Source organism: Rutilus rutilus (genome assembly GCF_951802725.1).
Source record: "Rutilus rutilus genome assembly, chromosome: 9".
Taxonomy (NCBI): domain Eukaryota; kingdom Metazoa; phylum Chordata; class Actinopteri; order Cypriniformes; family Leuciscidae; genus Rutilus; species Rutilus rutilus.
The window spans coordinates 3,462,391-3,486,249 of record NC_140223.1 but is presented as its reverse complement, the minus strand read 5'-3'; the positions used below and the strand labels follow the sequence as shown (position 1 = coordinate 3,486,249).

The 23,859-nt window shown below is 37.6% G+C and overlaps 1 protein-coding gene across 1 annotated transcript; it reads right to left on the bottom strand.

Annotated features, from left to right (window-relative positions):
* Positions 1–201: 201 nt before the first annotated feature.
* On the bottom strand, positions 202–23,542 carry psmd2 (proteasome 26S subunit ubiquitin receptor, non-ATPase 2). The gene is made up of 22 exons (XM_084418910.1): positions 23,341–23,542; positions 18,997–19,243; positions 18,577–18,633; positions 16,051–16,215; positions 15,838–15,959; positions 12,608–12,832; positions 12,367–12,525; positions 12,099–12,243; positions 10,954–11,014; positions 10,737–10,883; positions 10,542–10,648; positions 9,019–9,146; positions 7,627–7,714; positions 6,735–6,897; positions 5,768–5,869; positions 5,527–5,669; positions 5,362–5,445; positions 4,346–4,514; positions 4,089–4,183; positions 2,261–2,387; positions 2,045–2,163; positions 202–649 (listed from the first exon to the last, which is right to left on the bottom strand). The coding sequence occupies exons 2-22, from the start codon at positions 19,099–19,101 to the stop codon at positions 467–469; spliced, it is 2,694 nt and encodes an 897-aa protein (XP_084275036.1). The 5' UTR covers positions 19,102–19,243; positions 23,341–23,542; the 3' UTR covers positions 202–466.
* Positions 23,543–23,859: the final 317 nt, after the last annotated feature.

Here is a 23,859-nt window from a genome sequence, read left to right as displayed (position 1 = left end):
TAGATTGTATGAATGCTAAACACGTGATTGGGTTTATGTGCGTTTATATGTCACAAGCTTCAAATCGGCATACATTTTTTTACATGTCGCACTATTATATATATATTCACAATAACACAAAATGATGGATATATCAGTAAGGATTGGAGTAAGAACGTGAAAAATGCTTTTTGAGTTGAAAAATGAACAGTGACAGCAACATTTGACCACAATTCTTTTATTTTTGTATCTCAACCTTTTACAGAACAAGTAACAAAAAACAACAAAACATGTTTAAAGCAGGATGATAAACACTCATTGCTTGCTCTAATTACAAAATGAGGAGAAAACGCGGCGAGGAGAAGGAGGGCATGAGGAATCGTCACAGTTTTCCCATGAGAGGGAAAGACAGAGACAGAAGGTGGAGGACGAGGTGCCTTTAAATACGATCAGAGGTCCCGGTTAGTGTGCGCTTCAGTCCGCGTGTCTACGCGTCGTAGTTGGGGTTCTTGCGCAGGATGACGAAGCCCTCCAGGATGGGCGTGACGGGGAGGAACTCCTCTGTGGCGAGTTCGGCTCGCTCTCCGTGAGCCAGGAGCACCGGCGTGGTGTGAGTCTGGAAGCCCGTGATGGCTTTGGGTTTACCGGCCTGACCAACCACATCCACAGCCTGGAGACACACAGAAAGAGTTATAACATCTTTCACCATTTAGTTTTGCATTACTGATATCATTTAAAAGGGTCATGAATTGAGAGATAATATTCTCCTTGAGCTTTCTGACATGCAAGAGGTCATTGTACTACAAAAACATCCTGTGAGTTTCTTAACTCAAACTTAGTCCAAAAACAGCTTTTATTGAAACCAAGTTAAAAAAATGATTTGTTTGGAATTTTGTCACATTATGACATCATCACATCTTTAGCCCCGCCCACTGGTGCGTTAGTGAGATGAGAGATACACGATCACTGGACTAAAAAAATAACATCGGTGACCGGCTTCATGCTCATCACTGCAACCTTTCATGGCACGATCTAAATATAATGCTATAGATTTCAATATGATGCTATATATCTAAATATAATGCTATAGATTTCAATATGATGCTATAGATCTAAATATAATGCTATAGATTTCAATATGATGCTACATATCTAAATATAATGCTATAGATCTAAATATAATGTTATATATTTCAATATGATGCTATAGATCTAAATATAATGCTATATATTTCAATATGATGCTATAGATCTAAATATAATGCTATAGATCTAAATATAATGTTATATATTTCAATATGATGCTATATATCTAAATTAATGCTATAGATCTAAATATAATGTTATATATATCAATATGATGCTATAGATCTAAATATAATGCTATAGATTTCAATATGATGCTATAGATCTAAATATAATGTTATATATGTCAATATGATGCTATAGATCTAAATATAATGCTATAGATTTCAATATGATGCTATAGATCTAAATATAATGTTATATATTTCAATATGATGCTATATATCTAAATATAATGCTATAGATCTAAATGTTATATATTTCAATATGATGCTATATATCTAAATATAATGCTATAGATCTAAATATAATGTTATATTTCAATATGATGCTATAGATCTAAATATAATGCTATAGATCTAAATATAATGTTATATATTTCAATATGATGCTATATATCTAAATATAATGCTATAGATCTAAATATGTTATATATTTCAATATAATGCTATAGATCTAAATATAAAGCAACAGATTTCAATATGATGCTATAGATCTAAATATAATGCTATAGATTTCAATATGATGTTATAGATCTAAATATAATGCTATACATCTAAATATAATGCTATAATAAACACTTTTCACAATTAGTTAATCTTGAGAACTGTAATAGTAAAAACTAAGTAAATATTTTCGAGAGAGTTCCACGTGTAATACTTATTTCATATGCAACATGTAAGCCAATCACAGCTAGGGTGTTTACACTGAAGTCTCACAGCAGACACGCCCCTTCAAACAGAGGGACACACACACACACCTGTCCCACTCGGACGGACACTGGCAGAGGTCTGAGCTCCTCGTCGAATGTGACCAACATGCGAGGCTGCATCGCCGCCACCAACCCATAGAGAACGTAATGAGACTTTCCCAAAATTACTGCAGCGAGAGAGACGAGAAATCACAGGTACATGTCAGACAGACATTACAGGTATTGTTCTGATGTGGTTCTAGATGTTGAAAGTGACGTTCTTACTGTTTTTGACGTCCAGGAATGACACGAGGACCGTGAGGAGTCCAGCAACGGCCACCTGACTCATGAGCTGCCGGTCGCTGTGATACGGGCAGAGCGTCAGTGTGCCTTTACCCAGATGAGTGAGACCCTGAAACACACACACACACACACACACACACTTCAGCAGCTGATCCGCTTCAACACACACTTCAATGACCGGTTACTGGAAAATCACCATCCCACAAAACACGCCTGCTCATATTTCACCAAGAAGAACTAAAAACTCAGAAACAGTCTCAATACTGTACTTAAGTTTTTATATTTTTGTAATTAATATGTTTTCATATTATGAAGTGATCTGATAAAACAAACATTAATTTTTTTTTGTACATTGAAAAAAGCTGAAATAAAATAAACATTAACTTAAACAGTAGAAGTTATCTGAAATAAAAAGCAAAATCGGTAAAGCTAAATAGAAAAATAAAACAATCTTAAAATGAACTAAATTTAAATTAAAAGAAAAGAAAAAAGAAATGTATAAACACTATAAAATTACACATACATATATAAAATCACAATATGTGACTTGATACTGATTTAATATTGAATCATTGTTTTCTTTACACAAAATATCTTCAGACAACCTACAACCTGGTCATGTTTTTTTGTTTTTTTTTTCACCAACAATTTTGCATATTTTTCTTCCTTTTATTTCTTAAGACTAAAGGAAAAACTGTCTTAGGATTAGACTACAGTTTTTACATTAACATGACTCTTAAAACGCCACTGCTTCATTCACTCACTAAACTCAATTAATTGGTTTTAGCATTTGGAGTTAATTTTGGCCCGGCTCACAGCTCACATTAACAGCTCATTAACAGTCAAAACAACAGCAGATGATGTGTTATAAAAAGCATGACTCTTTGTGATGAAACGCACATTAGCACTAAAGAGGAAAGCGTGTATATAATTAGTAATACAAACAAAAACGTGTCACATGACAATGTGTTAATAATCATCAGGCACTTTTCCATTTCCATTTCCACTTGAACTTGGTTTGACACGGCACAATTACAGTTAACGGTTGCCCTCTGTGCTCTCGTGTCGGTCAAAAATAACAACAAAAACATTTGTCAATGAAATGAATGTACTATATCTTAGTTTGATAATATTTTTTCTTTTATATTTTATATTTTTAGGGGATTTTATGGTACTAAATTATAATGTACGCAGTATTTATAATCCATTTATTCACTTTTTTGAGCATAGACCTGAAAATTATATTTCCAACTTAAACTGTCATAAATCTTGAACTCTTCAGAGCGACAGACTTCAGTTTGATCTCTTTTCAAAGACGACACTTGCCAGATTATTGCTGGAGTGAAAAAAAAAAGTTTAAAAAAAGTTAACTTAAAAAAAGTAACAGATTTTTACAGTGTATTGTTATGAAAAATCCTATTTTTAATTTTTATATAAAATGTGTATTTTCAAAATCACGTTTTACTCCAAAACTGTGAGAAAATCAAAGCCATACTTTTTCCACTAGAGGAAATTCCTCTCACATTCATTTCCAATGCATCATTTTTGACCGCGAGGAGCACAAGTGTGACTATTGTTCACAGGACCATTTAACCTTTTCGAATCAGGTCCATGATTTTTGTGTGTGTTCACGCAGCAAGTGCCAAAACCTTTACCAAGTTTCGTACAATTCCAATGAAGTACAAAAAAATAAAATAAACAAACATAAAATTTTTGCTTTTTTGACCGAAGAGCACCAGAGCGGTCCCGATGGTGGAAAAGTGCCTATAGACATTAGCAGGTCTGTATTTTCAGCTACTGTTCTGCTCACCTGAGCGAGTCGGACCATGAAGAGGTTGTTGGGGTCTTTGGCGTGATACTGCGCCAGTTGTCTGAGCATCGCTGCTAAACGTGCGTTATTGGTGCCTGTAGAAAAAGACCAACACAGTAACCATGAAAACCACAGCCTCTGATTGGTCGAAGCACTTCATGATGTCATCAGTGCGTTTCAGCGTGTGAGCATCAACACAATCTATAATTTATATTCACTTATTATACAATTTTAGATATCAAATATTACTGACTGACCGCTTCCCACCATTCCCATGGCAAAGATGGAGTTGTGTGACACTTCCGGGTCGGCGTCGTGTGAGAACTTGCTGAGCGTGTCCAGGATGTTTAACCTGGGATTGGAGACTGAGATCAGAGCGAGTGCTAAAGGAACCGCTCGCCTTAACGTGGGCTCCCCGTAACGCAGCTGCACACACACACACACACACACATCAGGGAACAAAGCATTAGGGGAATCACTACCATAAAGTGGTTTATTTGTTTATTAAATATACATTTTTATTAGTAATTTATATAAATATATATGATGTAATTTTATATATTAAATATTACATGTAATATTTATTATAATTATTTTCTAAATGTATATTACATTCAGTATAAAATGATAATACGTATTGACATTAATATTTAAAATGAATAAATACATTTAATAAATTATAAAATTTCTTTGTATATAATATTATATACTGTAATTTTCCATAATAAATTTAATATGAATTTTACAAATTATATTATTAATGTATATGATATTTATATTCATATACAAGTAGATAATTAAATGTATTTAAATAAAAAAAGTAATGAATTATTATTCTAGATGTATTTATCAAATACATTTATTTATAATTTATATACATACTTATATCATTTAATATAACAAATATAAATTTTATATAAATAAAAAAATATTATAATAAACATCACATTTAATATTTAAAATACAAAATTATACAATATTAATTATATAAAGTTGTATTAAATATTTATATTTATAATTAAATACATTACATAACTAACTAATTAATTATCATTTATGCAGTTATTTATTAAATGTATTCATAATTGATATAAAAATGTATTATATAAATTATATATCAAATATTACATTTAATATAAATAATTGTTTTTTTTATAAATACACAAAATTGTACAATTATTATTATTTATTTATTTATTAAATAAAGTAAGTGCATTTTTATATATATATATTTTTTTTTATTTAGCACCAAAAATGTTGGTGTAAAACTCACCAGGTGACCAAACGTGCGCAGGGCCATTTCTGAGCCGATCTCCTCACCCATCGCGATGAGAGCGATGCCCAACACCGCCACACCCTGCAGACAGCAGAGTCAGCCTTACTGACACACACACACACCTCAACGAGAATGAGAACGAGAACACACACACACACACACCTGATGGGAGCCCATATCTGCCGTCTCCTTCTTATCTTTGTCTTTTTTGTCTTTCTTGTCTTTATCATCATCTTTGTCCTTGATGTCGTAATGTTCACTGCAGATATGAAGCAACTGCTGCACCTTCAGAACGTTACCGGACCCTGAGAGACAGACGAGCGGTTACACACACACACACACACATATGTGTTTTATAGGAAGCGTGTGACCTTTAACCTGTGTGAGGGAGTACTTGACTCACCTGCGTATGCGCAGATGTCCACCAGCGTGTTGGCGAAGCTACGGAAGGGTTCGGGAACGACTTGAAGAGCTGCTAGAGTGGTTTCGATCGCCTCACCTTTACCTGCACACACACACACACACACACACACACACACACACACAATCATGTAATTGTGCATTCTTAATCCAATCAGAACTCAGAACTGTTTACACTGAGAATTAGGCCTGCATGATAAATCAAAATTAAACAATATGGTTTAAGGGATTATCAAATCACACATGCTGTGATTTAAAGCGTAACTCTCGCCAAAATGCAACCTAGGGTCTTTTAGTGAATCTACCCGAGGCAAACTTTCATTTAAAAGCATAATTAGGATGGAAATGCCACTTAAATTTGACCGTATTTTCGTTTGTGAATGGGAGTGAATGGGAGTGCTTGGGGCACGACTATGACAGCATCAAAATCGCTATTTTTAAAACACTAATGCGGCTCGACACAACATGAAACTGCGCTGGAAGTATCACCAGAGGCTCGACACATGAACTCCAGCATTGAGAACAGTGTTTGTGTTCACAGAGTTTACTAAAGAGAAAGATTTTGAACAACTCACTGTGTTTCCGTCTGCCGGCATTTTGTCAGTCAAAAATAGTCGATCTCCGAATGCGCATGAACTGACTCTGAATTTTAGTATTGCTTCTTATATGAGGATCCTTTTTCAAATACAAGGTCAATATTGATTTTCACTAACGACAAAACAACAAATTATCCGTGAATTTATATTGAACTGAGCTTTAGGAGCTTTCCATCTTTACTCTCCTCCCTGTTACGTTGCATTCGGAGATTGACTATTTTTGACTGACAAAATGCCGGCGACCGGAAACGTCAAAACATGAACTTTGGTTCGGACTTTGACTGTGAAAACGCCCTTAATTTGTAATTCCCGGCAGGTTTAATTGCCTCCGGCCGAGACGTGTGCTGTTCTTACCCAGGTGGTTAAGTCCGAGGCCGAGCGGCAGCCAGCGGGCGTACGTGTCCTTAAGCTCCTGCTCGCTCTTCTCCATGATGGTCTGCAGGACGGTGGACGTGACATCACCGTTACAGGAGCCCACAGCGATCATCCCACATGCCAGCGCAGTCACTCCCGCCACCTGCGTGTCCACACACAGATTCATCAGATTCAGATTGTTTTATTTAGTGCCATGTCAGCATTCAAAGCTATTTTCAAGGCAAAAATTCTATTACAAAAATACAAATATCATATAAATACAATAAAAACCAAACAAACAAAAACAGCAAGTCATATTATACATGATTTTTTTAATTAACATACGTGACCCTGCACCACAAAACCAGTCACATGGGTACATTTTTTGAAATTGAGATGAGGATGATCATCTGAATGCTGAATAAATAAGCTTTCCATTGATGTGTGGTTTGTTATATGTTTGGTCGAGATACAACTATTGAAAATCTGGAATCTGAAGATTAAACATTAAACATTGAGAAAATCTCCTTTAAAGTTGTTCATTTATGTTGGCGATTGTGCCGCATTCACTCACACAAATACATGTTTTATATATTTACGGTAGGAAATTTACTAAATATCTTCATGGAACATGATCTTTACTTAATATCCTCATGATTTTTGCCATAAAAGAAAAATGGATAATTTTGACCCATACAATGTATTGTTGGCTATTGCCACAGATATACCCGTGCGACATGTGACTGGTGACGTGATTCAGGGTCACATTATGCTAAAAAAATTATAATAATCCCAAACCTTTTCAGGCATAATCTTATATCAATAAGTCCTTCACAGATTCATCACACACACACACACACACACACACACACACACACACACACACACGCACCTCCATGCTGGATTTGGAGTCTCCCATGACAGGAAGCAGCAGAGAGAGAACATCCTCTCTGTTAGAGCCGGCGTACGCCAGACCCAACCTACACAAACACAAAGCAGCATCACTATTGTACAGTCGAATGTACTTTCACAAATAATAATCATACATTCATCGTTAAGGAATAACACCGTGTCCAACGCAACACGCGATAAAAGGATATTTTTCGTGTTAATCAGAGTGTTTGTCCTAACCGGCCGCGACGGCGACGAGTCTATTTTAGAAACGGTTTCTATTTTTCTGCGACGTCGCGCTGGAACAACAAACACAAAGTGTGGCGATGATAATCTCAGGTGCTGTTTATGTGCTTTATTTAATGTTAAAAGCGTGTAATGTGACTTTGTATATCATTTAGTGCTCCAGCTTTGTAGCTGTAAAAGCAACAGTGGATAATTCACCTCAGATCTTGAAATTAAACAAATGGAAACAAGAACGTTCAAACTGTGAACAAACAAGTGTATTCTTTGACAAAACTTGTTTTAGTAACTCAGCCTATGTATTTTTAATAATGATTAAATGGTGTAATATTACTGAATTTGATTATGTAGCTCATCCATTTTCTTGCGAGTGCCGTCTAGTGTGGACAAATTGTCTGTCAGTACTAGAATGACAAAAGTAAAGCATATTTAGCAAACACCCCTTTCGCGCGTCAACTCAAACATCACAACAGCTCTTACAGTGCTTGTGAAGGCATGTTTCAGCAGGTAAAGGAAGCTACATTCAGTTAAAGGTCCAACATATTAGGAACACTTTTAGCTGTGTTGCTACTTGTTATGTGTCACGAGTAAGCAGTTGAGTAGACTAATAACACTGTTTCAGAGCGAGCGCGAGCATCTCGCTTATAATAAACCCATCCAGCGTATCTGGATAGTACATTTTTTGTTCATTAAAATTTAATTAAACCATTAAAGGGATACTCCACTTTTTTTGGAAATAGGCTCATTTTACGGCAGCAAAGTTTCTAAATTATTACGCAGGAATGAGAGTATAGTTCCTAGCCACATCAGCCTAGAAAATTGCAACTTTTCATTTTCCGTCGGTCTTAGTACACGATGTAACTACAGAAGAGTCAAGTTTTAAATAGAAAAAAAAAATCGAAACTCTTTGGTCATTTTTTTGAGAGAGATGCTAATGGTCCTGTCCGATTCAATGATCTATGCTAAGCTATGCTAAAAGTGGTACCGCCAGACCCGGAGATCGGCTGAATGGATTCGAAAACGGTAAAACTCAACTGTTTTAACTCTGGGGGAGTTGTAAAATGAGCCTATTTCCAAAAAAAGTGGAGTATCCCTTTATAACAAAAAATAACTTAAATGGTTTGTGTCATTTGTGTTATTTGTGAATTACCCAAAAATGGCTCCAATCCTCATGATGTTGCTGTTGTGTAAGACGTAGTCGGACAGCAGAGCCAGAGCGGGATCACACTCGTTACGGACGCCAGAGTTCACGATACCACACGCCAACAGCGCCCCGGACTGAAAGAAATACATGTGTCAAATTAATCATTCAGAATATTTTCCCAGGTTTTATTTAATGCCGTGTCAGCATCTAAGGCTATTTTCATGGCCAAAATTAATTTACAAAAACACAAACATCATATAAATACAATAAAACCAAGCAAACAAACAAACAAAGCAAAGTCATATTATACAATTGTTTTTAAATTAACATATTTTCAGGCATAATCTTACTAAATAAGTCCTTACGTGAAATAACTTCATAAAAGAGCATTCTACTTGTATTAAACCCAGGACAGTCCAATAACATATGTTTAACAGAGAGGGGAATCTTACAAAACATGCACAGAGTTAGGTCTTCACCTTTACGCAAAAAAGCACGAGTCAATCTTTTATGACCTAAACGACATCTGGTGAATATCACTTGATCAGATCTAGTTTTAAAGCCCGGGACACACCAGGCCAAGAAACTGGTCAACGTCTGCTTTTTTCGGCCGATTCGACATGTTGAACCGTCGGTCAGAGAGAGGACTCTGATTGGCTGTTCAGCTTAGTGAACGAGTCAGTGCACGAGAATAATAGCAAAACAGCGAGCAAAGAAGTCAAAACGGTACAGATAGACGCTGTTCTAATGTTACGGCATCTTACCGGAGTGATCCAGGCTGTATCCAGATCTGATGAAGAACCTGCGCCTGGACCCGATGTCATAGCGGGGTGCTAAAGTGCCAACTAGTTTCTCCTTATGGAGGATCCCTTTACCACTCTACAGATAAAGCGTTGTCGGGAAAATTCGGTTCCCGAAGTGATAAAATTCTGTATCAAAATGTTAAGGCCAGACAAGGAGTTTTTTAAGGCTTGGTTTGTAGGGAATTACAGACCTGCGCACATGTATTCAAACGCGCATACCAATAGACTGAACTCGTAATACACATGTGCACACCATCAGCGCTCTCACAGGTTTCGCGTTTAAAGTCTGTGTAGAGTTTCCTGTTGAAACGGTGTCGAGTTAGCGGCCCCTAAGTTAATAACTAATGATCGTTGCGACGGAAGTGAATCAATCAAACTAACTTTAGCTGGAAAATAACTTTATTCAAGAACTGCTATAAAGCCAAAACAATCTCTGTTACTTTAAACTAAGCGTCGGTTTCCCTTTTTGAATGACGAATATATCTGCAGACGAATATATTTACACGCAGGCGCAGAACACACACGCTAGCTGACAGTCGGCTGTAGTTCTCTCAGTGTGTTCAAGCGCAGCTTTTCCCCCGACGCGAGGCGACAACACAGTCGGCTTTCATCAGCGCTGGCTCTTTGGTGTCGGTTTGGTGTGTCCCGGGCTTAAGAGTGATTAAAAGTGTGTTTGAAATTTCCGGATGCTATGAATGGAAACATGGCTGCTGTGTGCATTTGTACCTTGATGTAGTCCTCGGATGAATAGAGATATTTATCGATCTGTGTCAGACCACCGTCCACGTCCCACAGCAGGATCATTCCCAGAGAGGCCGCAGCGCTGAGCATGCCTGAAACACACACACATTTAACACAAAGATCATCACAATAACAGCAGATTTATGCTGTTTAGCAGCCCAGAGATGTGGCTGTTCTCACCGTGGTCCTTGTTCTTGTAGAGCCACTTGTTTCCGTCCTCCGTGAGCAGTTTGTCCTGTCCGAACGCAGCGTTGACGAAACCGTTGACGAACGAGGAGGCGAGGTTCATGCGAGCGGAGTCCACCTGTGAGCCGCTGCCACCGAACCCTGAGAGAAACACACCGTCAGTGAAACACAACACACCATCACACTCATAACGAGATCTGACGGGTCTTACGGTTGTTCTCCAGGTGGGTTTTGTAGATGTCATCTGGCACTTTGGGCTCCATGATGTCGAGCTACAGAGGAAAGGATCAGAATATAACGTCTACAAATATGTACAAGCAACTGACAGAAATATTATTCATCTAAATGTGAATCTCACAACAACACGTCTGGGTCAAAACCACACAAAAAACATAATATTCTGAATGCAATAAATAATCAGAGTGACATTTTAAGACAATAAGACACATTTCACCTCAATTATCCTAACAATAATTTATAACATTTTCATTAATATAAATTTAGTTTTGAAGTGAAGTCTTCTTGAGACATTTTAATGACCAAACGCATTTGAATGCAATTTCTCATTATTGTAATGCGATAGAAAGAATGATAGATAGATGAACGAACGATAGAAAAAATGATAGATAGATAGAAAGAACGAACGATAGATAGAAAAAATGATAGATAGAAAGAACGAACGGTAGATAGATAGAACGATAGAAAGAAAGAATGAACGATAGATAGATAGAACGATAGAAAAAACTATAGATAGAAAGAACGAACGATAGAAAGATAGAACGAACGATAGATAGAACGATAGAAAGAAAGAACGAACGATAGAAAGAAAGAACGAAAGATAGATAGATAGAACGATAGAAAAAACTATAGATAGAACGAACGATAGAAAGAAAGAACGAACGAACGATAGAACGATAAAAAAAACTATAAGTAGAAAGAACGAACGAGAGAGAGATAGAAATATAGAAAGAAAGAATGAACGATAGATAGATAGATAGAAAAAACTATAGATCGATCGAGCGATAGATATTCCCATTATTGTCATACTGTTATAAAACAATCCTTTCTGGATACAATGATATTCTTATTAATATCAGCATGAACTAAATGACCACGATGCATAATTATAATTGTACTTTGCAACAAAAATATTTCATATTTTTTCAGTTGCACTGTAATAATAATAAACTAGGGATGTGAATTGTCATAAAAATGAGGTCAAATGGTCCTAAAAATTAGGCTTAATTTTCTTTACTCAAGATTCAGTCAGTCTGTGCATTTTCTCTTATGACCCAGATATTTCGTGACCTGGATATATTTCTGTGTGTGTGTGTGTGTGTGTGTGTGTTTAAGCACCTCTCTAGCGAGAGCCAGGAAGTTGCTGTTGAGCTGCACGTTAGACATGATCTCCGTCAGATCTTCATAATCCTCCACATCTTCATTGAGCTCCAGGAACATGCCGTGACGACCCAACATGAACGACATCTGCTTCTGAATGACACTGCACACACACACACACACACACACACACACACACGTTACTATCAGTGTCTTGCAACTCGAGATTCAGTTATCAGGAGACAAACTGTGTGTAAATGATAAATTAAGTGCGTGTTTGTCATACATGTCCTTGCAGGAAGTGAAGATGTTCTCCACCAGCTCCACGTCATTAAGCATCAGTGCGAGTCTGAGGGCTTCTGGGTAACGGTTAAACTTGCGGAAGATGTTGAGAGCGCATTTCAACAGAGCCGAGTTCTCCGGCTCAGGGACGTAACTCACACAGCTGGAGACACAAACACACGATCAAAACAGGAAGACACCTATAAAAGACACGTTCAGATGCACTGTGGGTAATCGTGTCGCACCTGGTGAGGTAAAGGCAGACTTTAGCGTAGGCGTTTTCATCGATGTACGTATCCAGCATGTCGAGACGCTCGATTTCCATCAGGAGGTCACAGGCCTCGTGCTCGGCATTGTGGGCCATGTTATACGGGACGATCTCTTTGACCAGCTTCAGAAGTAATTCCTGCTGAGCTTTATCACCTTCCTCGATCTCCTGCCATTCCTTAGCGACCTCTCCGGCAAGATGCCTGGAAACACACACACAGGGTCACGTCACTGATTCGGCACGGAAAGAGCTAGAAAGTTCCCAGACTGCATTAAAGAAAGTTTGAACTACGGGAGGTTCATAGGGTCAAATAGAGCCTCCTTTAACCTCACTATTTTTGACCCGTTCTGGCAAAAAAATATATTTTCACATTATTAAAAAACCTTTCAAATTATGTATGATTTGTTGGAATCAGACAAAAGAAATGACTGAGCTGCACTAAACTCGAGATAAAGTTTTCAGAAGGTTACCTAGCAACCATCCCAGCAAACAAGATTACCTAGCAACCACCCCTTAAAATCCCTGGTAATAACACAAAATTTGGCACACACAAACTCAACCAAATACCTACAGGAAAAATAAATATTAAACTTTTTTTGCCATGATTCCACAATTGTTTGATTAACATTAATTGAGATGGACACAGTCCGACCTACAGTAGCGTACAGATCTAATATAAATGTCACACATTTGATGTTTTTCCACAATTAATCAAATGTTCACATAAGACAAAACAGATGTTTGCGTGAATATTCGCCAAGACAGATATTTTGAAATACTGCAATTCTGTGTATGTGTATGTGTGTGTGTGTGTGTGTGTGTGTGTGTGTACACTACCGTTCAAAAGTTTGGGGTCAGTAAGATTTTTTTATGTTTTTATAAGAAGTCTCTTCTGCTCACCAAGGCTGCATTTATTTGATAAAAAAAATAATAATAAAAAAAACAGTAATATTGTGAAATATTATGACAATTTAAAATGACTGTTTTCTATTTTAATATATTTTAAACTGTAATTTATTCCTGTGATCAAAGCTGTATATCCAGCATCATTACTCCAGTCTTCAGTGTCACATGATCCTTCAGAAATCCTCAAGAAACATTCATTATGATTATCAAAGTTAATAACTGTTGTGTACAAATTTTGTTCAAAATTATTTGATGAATAGAAAGTTTAAAAGAACAGCATTTATTTAAAATATAATATTTTCTAACATTATAAATGTCTTTACTGTAACTTTTGATGAGTTTAACTCATCCTTGATGAATAAAAGTATTGATTTATTTTATTTCTTTCCCCCAAAAATAAAATAATTCTTACTGACCCCAAACTCTTGAACGGTAGTGTTTAATGTTACAAAAGCTTTAGATTTCAGATAAATGCTGTTCTTTTGAACTTTCTATTCATCATAGCATCATGAAATAAAAATGTAAATAACTGTTTTCAACATTGATAATAATCATAAATGTTTCTTGAGCATCAAATCATCATATTAGACTGATTTCTGAAGGATCATGTGACACTGAAGACTGGAGTAATGATGCTGTAAATTCAGCTTTGATCACAGGAATAAATTACACTTTACTATATATTCACATAGAAAACAGCCGTTTTAAATTGGAATAATATTTCACAATATTACTGTTTTTGTTTGTATTTTTAATCAAATAAATGCAGCCTTGGTGAGCAGAAGAGACTTCTTTTAAAAACATTAAAAACCTTACTGACCCCAAACTTTTGAACGGTAGTGTATATGTATATATCGGGGTCGCGCCAGTCTGAGGCGTCTTTGTGCGCAAGCTTTGGATCCGTCAGTCGGCGCGAGTAAGATCGTTTTGTTTAAATAAGCAGATTAGTTTGAAAATCACATTTCATTGGTTCAGACTCGTGCCTTTGAGAAATTCCCATGAATATTGATAAAGTTGGAATGCTGCGCTTTAAAACGATACCAAACTTGTGCTGAAAGGAGCGCCATCATCAAGAAGTGAGCAGAGAAAAAAGGGCATTTTACATGAACAAGGGAAAACGCATAAATAAAGACATTTTTAGATGTTTAATCGCTTTTTTGAAGCACTGGGATCGCTAGACGAGGGCTTAGTGAACCGCAAATTTAGACATTTTTCACTTGTTTTACCTGTAGCTTGTAATTAGCCTGAGCGCATTCAGACTCCTTTTGCCACCACGGGTCACATCTTTTTAACTGTATATCCGTTATTGTCGTGTTAACTTAGGCCCTGTTTCCACCTGGTATTAAGATGTGTTTTGGTCGATCAGATCTCAAGTGGACAACATTAAATACAGATGTAAATGGGGTCTAAAACTTTTTGAGCTTGTCCACTTTCCACCACTTCCAGAGGAAGTCGCAAACACATTCGACCGGATGTTTCGTAGTGTAAACGCTCATGTGAGCGAATGTGTTCAAACAGCCACTAAACACCGTCTTCTCTCCGTCTACTGAACTAACGCGTGAGCATTATGGGAAGAGCTCGAGTCAGACGGGGTTTAAACTGTCGACTGGAGACACAAGTTTGGTTTGAAGAGGAAAAACGTACCAAACACAATGTTCTCTCATCATTCCTGATGTCTAACACACACTCACAGCGTTCGGCTGATCTCGTGTGTGTCAGAGCAGAAACTAAAGCTGATGTTCTCAGTGTGTCTCTCCGTCGTGTTCATATGTAAATTACGTGAGCTTATTTCGTCCATTAGATTGAAAGATCTGAAATATAGACCCTCCCCTTAAAAAATCAGGACAGAAGTGGGTGAAAGTGGACAAAAGAGACGGATTAAAACACCAGGTGTGAACGGGAATGTGTCTCTCTCGTCTACTTGTGATCCGATCGACCACAACATATCTTAATATTGATGTAAACACGGCCTTCGACAGCCCTAAATAGAAAACAAGAGACATCATCTTCGTACACAATATGAGTTGCAGTCTGAAGCGTTTTTCCGCCCTCTTTTGATTAGCTCCACCCCCAAAATAAAAAACACACTATGCAACAAGCCCCTCCCCGATCATGAGTGGACACGCCCCTTACTGCTGATTGGCTAAAGTGTTTTGGTGCTCAGACACTTTCAGAAAACGTGTACTGCACCTTTAAGATTTATTTCAAATCCCAAAAAATGATTTTTTAATAGTTTTAGCTAACAATAACAACACTGGTCTTCAGGCTGTCGTCTGGCTGTACTGGTGCTGGTTCTTGTACCTGACGTATTCGTGTCCCCATGACGCGAGCTCCTCCTGTGAGCCCAGCAGACGATACTTCAGACACTCCCGCTCGGTGCTCATGGTCATGGCGAGGACAGACACCACGTCAGCACAGAAATGCTGTCAAACAGAGAAGGATTGACACACTCAAACATAGGCTGAATGTTCTTATAAAATCATCAGAGCCATTTAATTGATGCCGCAAACACACCTTGTTCTCTCCGGGCGCCATGTTCTGGTAGATCTCTTTGAGTTTGGCGTAATGGGGTCGCAGGAACTTGAGCGGTTTGGGCACCGACGTCATGGAGGTCGTGGAGGAGCGAATCTGACGCCGCAGTTCTTCCAGAGCAGGACGATACAGAGACGTGTCCGTCTCCTGCACAACACAGAGAAAACAAGCGTCTTGACACACAAAAATCAACACATTTAACTTATGGAATATTCAGGATGTGATTTTATCCGTGAGGATTTGATTGTATTGCATGGACGTTATTGGTAAACATTTTTAGTATTTTCAGAAATAAAGAAATTCATTACACTTTGATCCATTCTTGTGAAAACTAATTCTAGTAACACTTTACAATAAAGTCTCATTATATTAACAATATATTTTTAAAGCATTTATTAATCTACGTTAATGTTAGTAAAAATTAGGGCTGTCAAAATGAATGCGTTATTCCATGCGATTACTTTTTCCCAGTTTAACGTGTTAAAAATATTTAATGCAATCAACACAACATTGATTTTTTCACGCCGAACAAACACACAAAAGCAGTTCTTTTGCACTTCAACAGACAAAAACACACAAAATTATGTTAAAATGTCCGTTTTGTTGAGTATCCGCCACAAGCACAGTCTTAAATGAGTCAAATAAAGGCTTAAATGAACAGAGTTGTGAGAAAATAGGATGCGTGTCAGACACACGTCATGTGCTTCAGGTCTTAAAGTGACAGCAGCCTAATAAACCTGCTGAAGTCTGTTATTAATTATAATCACAGAACAAAAGACACTCACTGCTCTTGACTGAACAATGTTTGTAGCTTTAATAAGGATAAATCTATTAATAATTTATGTGGTGAAGACTGAAAAATGTTTGATAACTTTATTCAATTTCTGTATATTTACCTGTTAGTCCTACCTGAGAATCATAAAGCACTGTTTACAAGGTTACATGGGTGAAAAACAAAGAAAACAGTAACATTTCTGTGCCTTTTAGCAGGACAGGGTCAAATCTGAACCGTCCCAGCAGGGCCAATGGAAAAAACCTTAGCGCCGCTGAGCCCTGATATATTAAAGGCACAGCTAAATGTGACATTTATCACAATGGGTTTATGTGAAGATTAAGGGTTAACTTAAATTAAAAGTTGTTATTTTTTGAAAGCTTATTAAATGTTAACAATTATAGCTTTCAATTAATACTGTAATGTTGAATGGCTAAAATAGAGGAGAAAAATCCATTTAATAGAGACGCCAGTACTGGTATCAGTGATACTGGCCTTCATCTATAGTGCTTAGTAAAAAGAGACGCCATTAACCCTTTAAAACCGGACGTGTCGTCGACGACACAGGCAACCAAGCTGTATTCATGTCACTGTAACTCTTCAACCGTTTGCACTATCAAAATAATTCACATAGACATCATGCGCTTTTCGCCAATATACGGCTTATTACGGTAATGTCATGCTTTCCTTCTGCAAATGACAGCAGCGCGGGATGGACGGATTTGAACAGAGAGATAAGACGCGCTAGAGTGTTTTGGATTGCATAAAATGATAAAAGAAACGAACAAATACATGGCGAAAGAAGTGTTAGACAGCAGAAGAGGGGATTGGGATGATTTTTAATGAAATTTGGGAGGCGGATGGCGTTACTCTTTCACGTATCTAAGCATGTGTATGTGTGCATGTGTATGTGTGTGTGCGTGTATGAAAAAAAGTGTCCTAAATGAAAACTGTGTAACCCACAAAAAGACTTGTATATATGTATTATAGTTCATTTTTCAACTTTAAAGTGTTAGTTTCTTTCGTTCATGATTTTTTCTAAATAAGAATCAGTAAATTTATTCTCTTTTTTTTTTTTTTTTTGCCTATTTAAATTCTATTTACAAACTCACCACACACAGTAATGGTCAATAACTGTAATTTGTTGAAAGCTTATCTTTTTCTGAAAAGGATGACACCTTGCACATGAAGATAGCACATCGTTTTAGAATTTTACAGTAAAAAAAAAAAAAAAATCGAAATATGTGAAAACCACCTATTTTAGCTTCAGCTTCTAAAGGGTTAAACAAATATTTAAGATATACTTTATGTTTTTTCTACATTGTTTTGGAGACTCAATGTGAAAGTATTGCAATATGACAATATATTAAAAACTTTAATGTCAGGTGCAATTAATAAATTGTTTTAATCGATTGACATCACTAGTAAAACAACTGCTCATTGTTTGTTCATGCTAGTTCACACTGCATTAACTAATGTTAACAAATACATCTTTTGATCTTAATGATGTATTAGTAAAGGTTGAAATTAACATTAAGATTAGAAATGCTGTCGAAGTATACAAATGTTAACAACTGAATATCTTACTGTATATTTGAAACCCAGTTTTTTATTACAATAAATCGCACACAATTCACATATTTTAAGTTTTAAGTGAATGTTGCTTCTTCAAATGTGTCAAAATGACAGTTCAACCAGGAATAATGAATAAATCCAACAAAACCCTCTGAACTTACACCGAGTCTTTCCACGAGCATCTCCAACTCCTCCTGGAGCAGTTTGTCCTCCTCTGACTGCACAAACAACACAAACACACCAGAGAAGTGATTATTAACAACATCAGACCTCTGGAAACAATGAAAGATAGTTATTTCTAAAATCAGACCATGGAAGTTCTCCTCAGGGAAGCATTTCTATCAACTTTATCCATACATCCCTATGTTTATACAACGATATGATACATATAACGCACACATAAGAGTCTTATAATCACATACGCGTTGTTTTAAAGTGTTTTGTGTCGAAAGTGATTGATATTCATTGACAACTCATAAATAATCACAAGCATTACTCTGTGGTGTGTGAGTGTGTGAGTGTGTCTGGCCTGCAGAGTGACTCAGGCGGAATTCAAACACGGGTGTTTTTCTCTCTCTCACCAGCTCCTGCTCCTCTTTCTTCTCTTTCTCTTTCCCCGCCGGTTGTTTGTCCTTCTCCTCCTTGATTTCGTCCTGCTTTTTCTCCTTTTTTGCGGTTTCCTCCATGATTTTGTTTGTGCTGTTTCTCTGAATGCGAGTCACTACCGCTGCTGCTGTCTCTTCTTCTACGGCTGATGCGTTATGGCACGGCGCGCTCTACTGTCTCCTGTGGACCGCACTGAGAACTGCACTGTATATTAAAGCCCTCCTGTGGTGAAAATCCAGCTTTTAATGTTGTTTATATGTCTATGTGGTGTTTTTAATATGCTTTAAGACAAACCATGTGTACATTCATAAGTCAACACCATTCCTGTGTATTTTCTCCTTAAAACTGCAGTGAACCAAAGACATGCTTCGTCTCAATTCGCCTACTTATACTACGCCCCAAAAGTATGTACTCTTTTTGTGAAGAAATAAAACTTGCAAAGTGTGTTGCAAAAAGTAGACAAGCTTTGGGACATACTATCATGTCATCTATCCATGATAAAAGTGCATCTATCCATCATAAAAGTGCATCTATCCATGATAAAAGTGCATCTATCCATGATAAAAGTGCATCTATCCATCATAAAAGTGCATCTATCCATTATAAAAGTGCATCTATCCATGATAAAAGTGCATCTGTCCATCATAAAAGTGCATCTATCATGATAAAAGTGCATCTATCCATCATAAAAGTGCATCTGTCCATCATAAAAGTGCATCTATCCATCATAAAAGTGCATCTATCCATGATAAAAGTGCATCTATCCATCATAAAAGTGCATCTATCCATCATAAAAGTGCATCTGTCCATCATAAAAGTGCATCTGTCCATCATAAAAGTGCATCTATCCATCATAAAAGTGCATCTGTCCATCATAAAAGTGTATCTATCATCATAAAAGTGCATCTATCCATGATAAAAGTGCATCTATCCATCATAAAAGTGCATCTGTCCATCATAAAAGTGCATCTGTCCATCATAAAAGTGCATCTATCCATCATAAAAGTGCATCTGTCCATCATAAAAGTGTATCTATCATCATAAAAGTGCATCTATCCATGATAAAAGTGCATCTATCCATCATAAAAGTGCATCTATCCATCATAAAAGTGCATCTATCCATCATAAAAGTGCATCTATCCATCATAATGCTGCGTTCACACCAAACGCGAATAGCGCGTCAAATTCGCGCCTGCCGCGTCTAGTTATACGCTTGACCACTTTGTGTTAATTCGCGCGTCAAGAGCGAAATTGACGCGCGTAAAATCAAAAGTTTGAAATGAAATTTACGCGCGTCACGCGCGTCAGAGGCGAAATCCGGAGGCGAAAGTTTCGAAACCTGTTGGCGGCCATCTTTTTTAGATGTTTATCGAGCATTAGCAGTAGCATTAATCGAGAGAGTCACCGCTCGTATATGCTCTGGAGAGCAGAAACAGCTGCGTAGGGGACATCGTCGCTGTACTCGGGTCCACCAGACCCTCCGGAGGGTTTCAGGAGTTTCACAATTTGCTCCAGGAGGTAGGTTTGGTGGACCTAACGGTGAGGACGCTGACGAGGACAGCGTAGGCCGTATAAGCCTCGGCCTCGAGTGGTGGTCGCTGCCTGACGAGCCCGCGCTGTACATCCCGGCGCGAGGTTCACCCTCGCCCGCACCTAATCTGTCATTTATTTTTGTTTTGATAATAAATGGAGCCAGCCTCCAAAAGTGAAACCTGTCCTGTGATTTTTTTTTTTAAAGTTTTTATACACTAAATTGTGTTTGTTGTCTTTACATTAGATTAATAAAGTTTCATATAATCTAGAATAGATATGGAATAAATAGCATTCAATAAAAAATGAGTATCTCTCATATTGAAATCGAGTTTTTATGTGAAAGATTTGCTTTGTTGTGCATTTTAGTCATATTACAAAATAATTTATTGAGGCCAAACATAAAATAACATTATAAACTGTGAGTTCACCACGTGACAGCAGCAAGCAGGCTCCTGATTGGTTAACGCGCCGCGAATTGACGCAGAAGTTCAGATTTTTCAACTCGGGCGGCAGACGCGAATTCGCGTCAAACGCGTGAATGCACAAATAGCACTAATAAAATCATTCGCGCATAACGCGCTTAACGCGCTTAACGCGCTAGACGCTCAATTCGCGCTATTCGCGCGAACTTGACGCGCGAATGAGGCGTATTCGCGTCTACCGCGCCGCCCTCTACGCCTCATTCGCGCCGCAGGAATTTTTTACGCGCGAAACGCGTCTTTGCATTGACTTAACATTGAAATCACTCGCGCCTGACGCGCTATTCGCGTTCGGTGTGAACGCACCTTGAAAGTGCATCTATCCATGATAAAAGTGCATCTATCATCATAAAAGTGCATCTATCCATGATAAAAGTGCATCTATCCATCATAAAAGTGCATCTATCCATGATAAAAGTGCATCTATCCATCATAAAAGTGCATCTATTCATCATAAAAGTGCATCTATCCATCATAAAAGTGCATCTATCCATCATAAAAGTGCATCTAATATATAAAATAATAGTTTTCAGCATAACAAAACTATGAAAGGTCCCAGCAAACAGGGGACGTCCCCCGGACGTTTCGAACGTCCCCTTAGGTCCGCATTAGGTCCGCTTTGTAACGTTCCCGAGCGGACGTTCGGAGGACGTCCGCATTTGGTCCGCTTTGGAACGTTCCCGAGCGGACCTTCGGGGGACGTCCGCATTTGGTCCGCTTTGGAACGTTCCCGAGCGGACCTTCGGGGGACGTCCGCATTTGGTCCGCTTTGGAACGTTCCCGAGCGGACCTTCGGGGGACGTCCGCATTTGGTCCGCTTTGGAACGTTCCCGAGCGGACCTTCGGAGGACGTCCGCATCTGGTCCGCTTTGGAACGTTCGCTGATGGACGTTCTGAGGACATTTATCCGTGCCAGTTTGCGAACGTCTCCCTCACATGCCATTTCCATGACAACACACAATCCAGTCGCCCATGCCTTTGATTTTTATCATTAGACCGGACATCTTGCAACTCAGACAAATGAATGATTAAACTAAAATATAAACCCATATTGGATTTAAAAGGGGATTTGTTTATCCATTAAATTAACTGTGATAATGGATTTTATCTAAAAAACATGGTTTTTGTTTTGCAGATTGAGGTTGTAGTTTTATAACTGAAAATAAACTATAGTAAAAATATTATTTAAATTAATTGTAAAATTAAGTTAATGTAAAAAATTTTAGTGTTTTAATTGTAATGTTAAGATAATAACTTTCATGTTACTTATAACTTCTATCACTAATTAAAGATGTAATCAAATCACGAGTCGGTTTTCAGCCAATATAATTTAAACATCAAAAACATGAGAATTGATTCAATTGAATAGCCTACAATTTATTATTCCGCATGAAGAAAATAAGGTTGAATCTCAGGAGCTCTAAAATAATGCATCGACTTCACATGATGAATGCAGCCAAGGAAAATGCGAAGAATGGAAAAGCACATGCTGGAAAGAAAGTGGAAAATAACACAGGTAAGAGAAATGTATCCTAATTTAGGCTACCTGTAAAAATGTTGGTCAGGCGGGCGATCGAAGGACTGGTTTTATTCAAAATAAGTTATTTTAGGAAAAATATTATTCTAATTATTGCACTCAAGACTGATAGCACATTGCATTTCAAATAACACAAAAAAGTGTCATATAGCTACACACTATAATTTTGGCAGAATATGCCTTCCATAACACACCAGCAAGTTACGATCAAATGCACCTAAGCGAGTGACGTCATTCATTATGCACGCAGGCAGCATGTATCCATGTATCCAAGGCAACGCTCAGCTGTAGTGACAGTTGACGGTCCTCCTCAGACGCAGCCTTGTGTTTTCCCTTTCGTCTGTCTTAAAGGTATTTTTAATTTTTAGATTAGTATACATTAGTTATCGTAACCACTATACATCATTACATATTATGAAAATTTGACTTTTTAAAACGTTTGCTGAAGTTGTCCGCGTGTACCACTGCTAACCGTTATGCTAACACTACGAAACTAACATTAACTTAGCTGCTAAATGTTGCTGAAATGAGACGACGTTATATTTCACATATTCATATATAGACATATAAAATCATAACACTTCTGAATGTGTTAATTTTGTTGTTTTAGATGCCAGGGGGAAGAATTGCCAACGGACTAACCCCACAGCTGACCGACCGAGACACACACACACACACACACACACAGCTGCCAGCGCGTTTGAAGACACACACACACGGAAAGAGCACAACACCTTTACAATTGTTCAAATAAATACTTTGTTCCTTACAACGTGTCTGTTTTCTTTGGTTAGCCAGAAGTAAAATAAAATTAAAAAGGATGTTAAAAGGACTTCTAATGAACGTTCTGTAAAGGTCCCCGAATGTTTTCCAAACGTCCCACGAAGGTCCCTCGGGACGTCGAACGACGGTCCTGCAAACGTCCTGCGAAAGTCCCCCGCGACGTCCTGCGAACGTCCCCCGCGACGTCCTGCTAACGTTTAAAGAACCCTACACGAAGACGTCCAGAGGACGTTCGCAGAGGACGTTCAGGGACGTTCTAGGGACGTCTTTTTGTTAGCTGGGGTGTTGCTCCAATTTGGCTGAGGACAAGGACAGGATTTGTCATTTTCAAAAGTGTTTTTAACAAAGAAAAAAATATCTGAGAACCTAATGAATGACATGTTCATTTACAGAACAACTCACAGAAATCAACCATCAGTCAGTATTATATATATATTTTTTATTTACTTTCTGAGTGGAAGTTGCATTGAGGGTGAGTAATTAATGACAGAATTTTAATTTTTGGG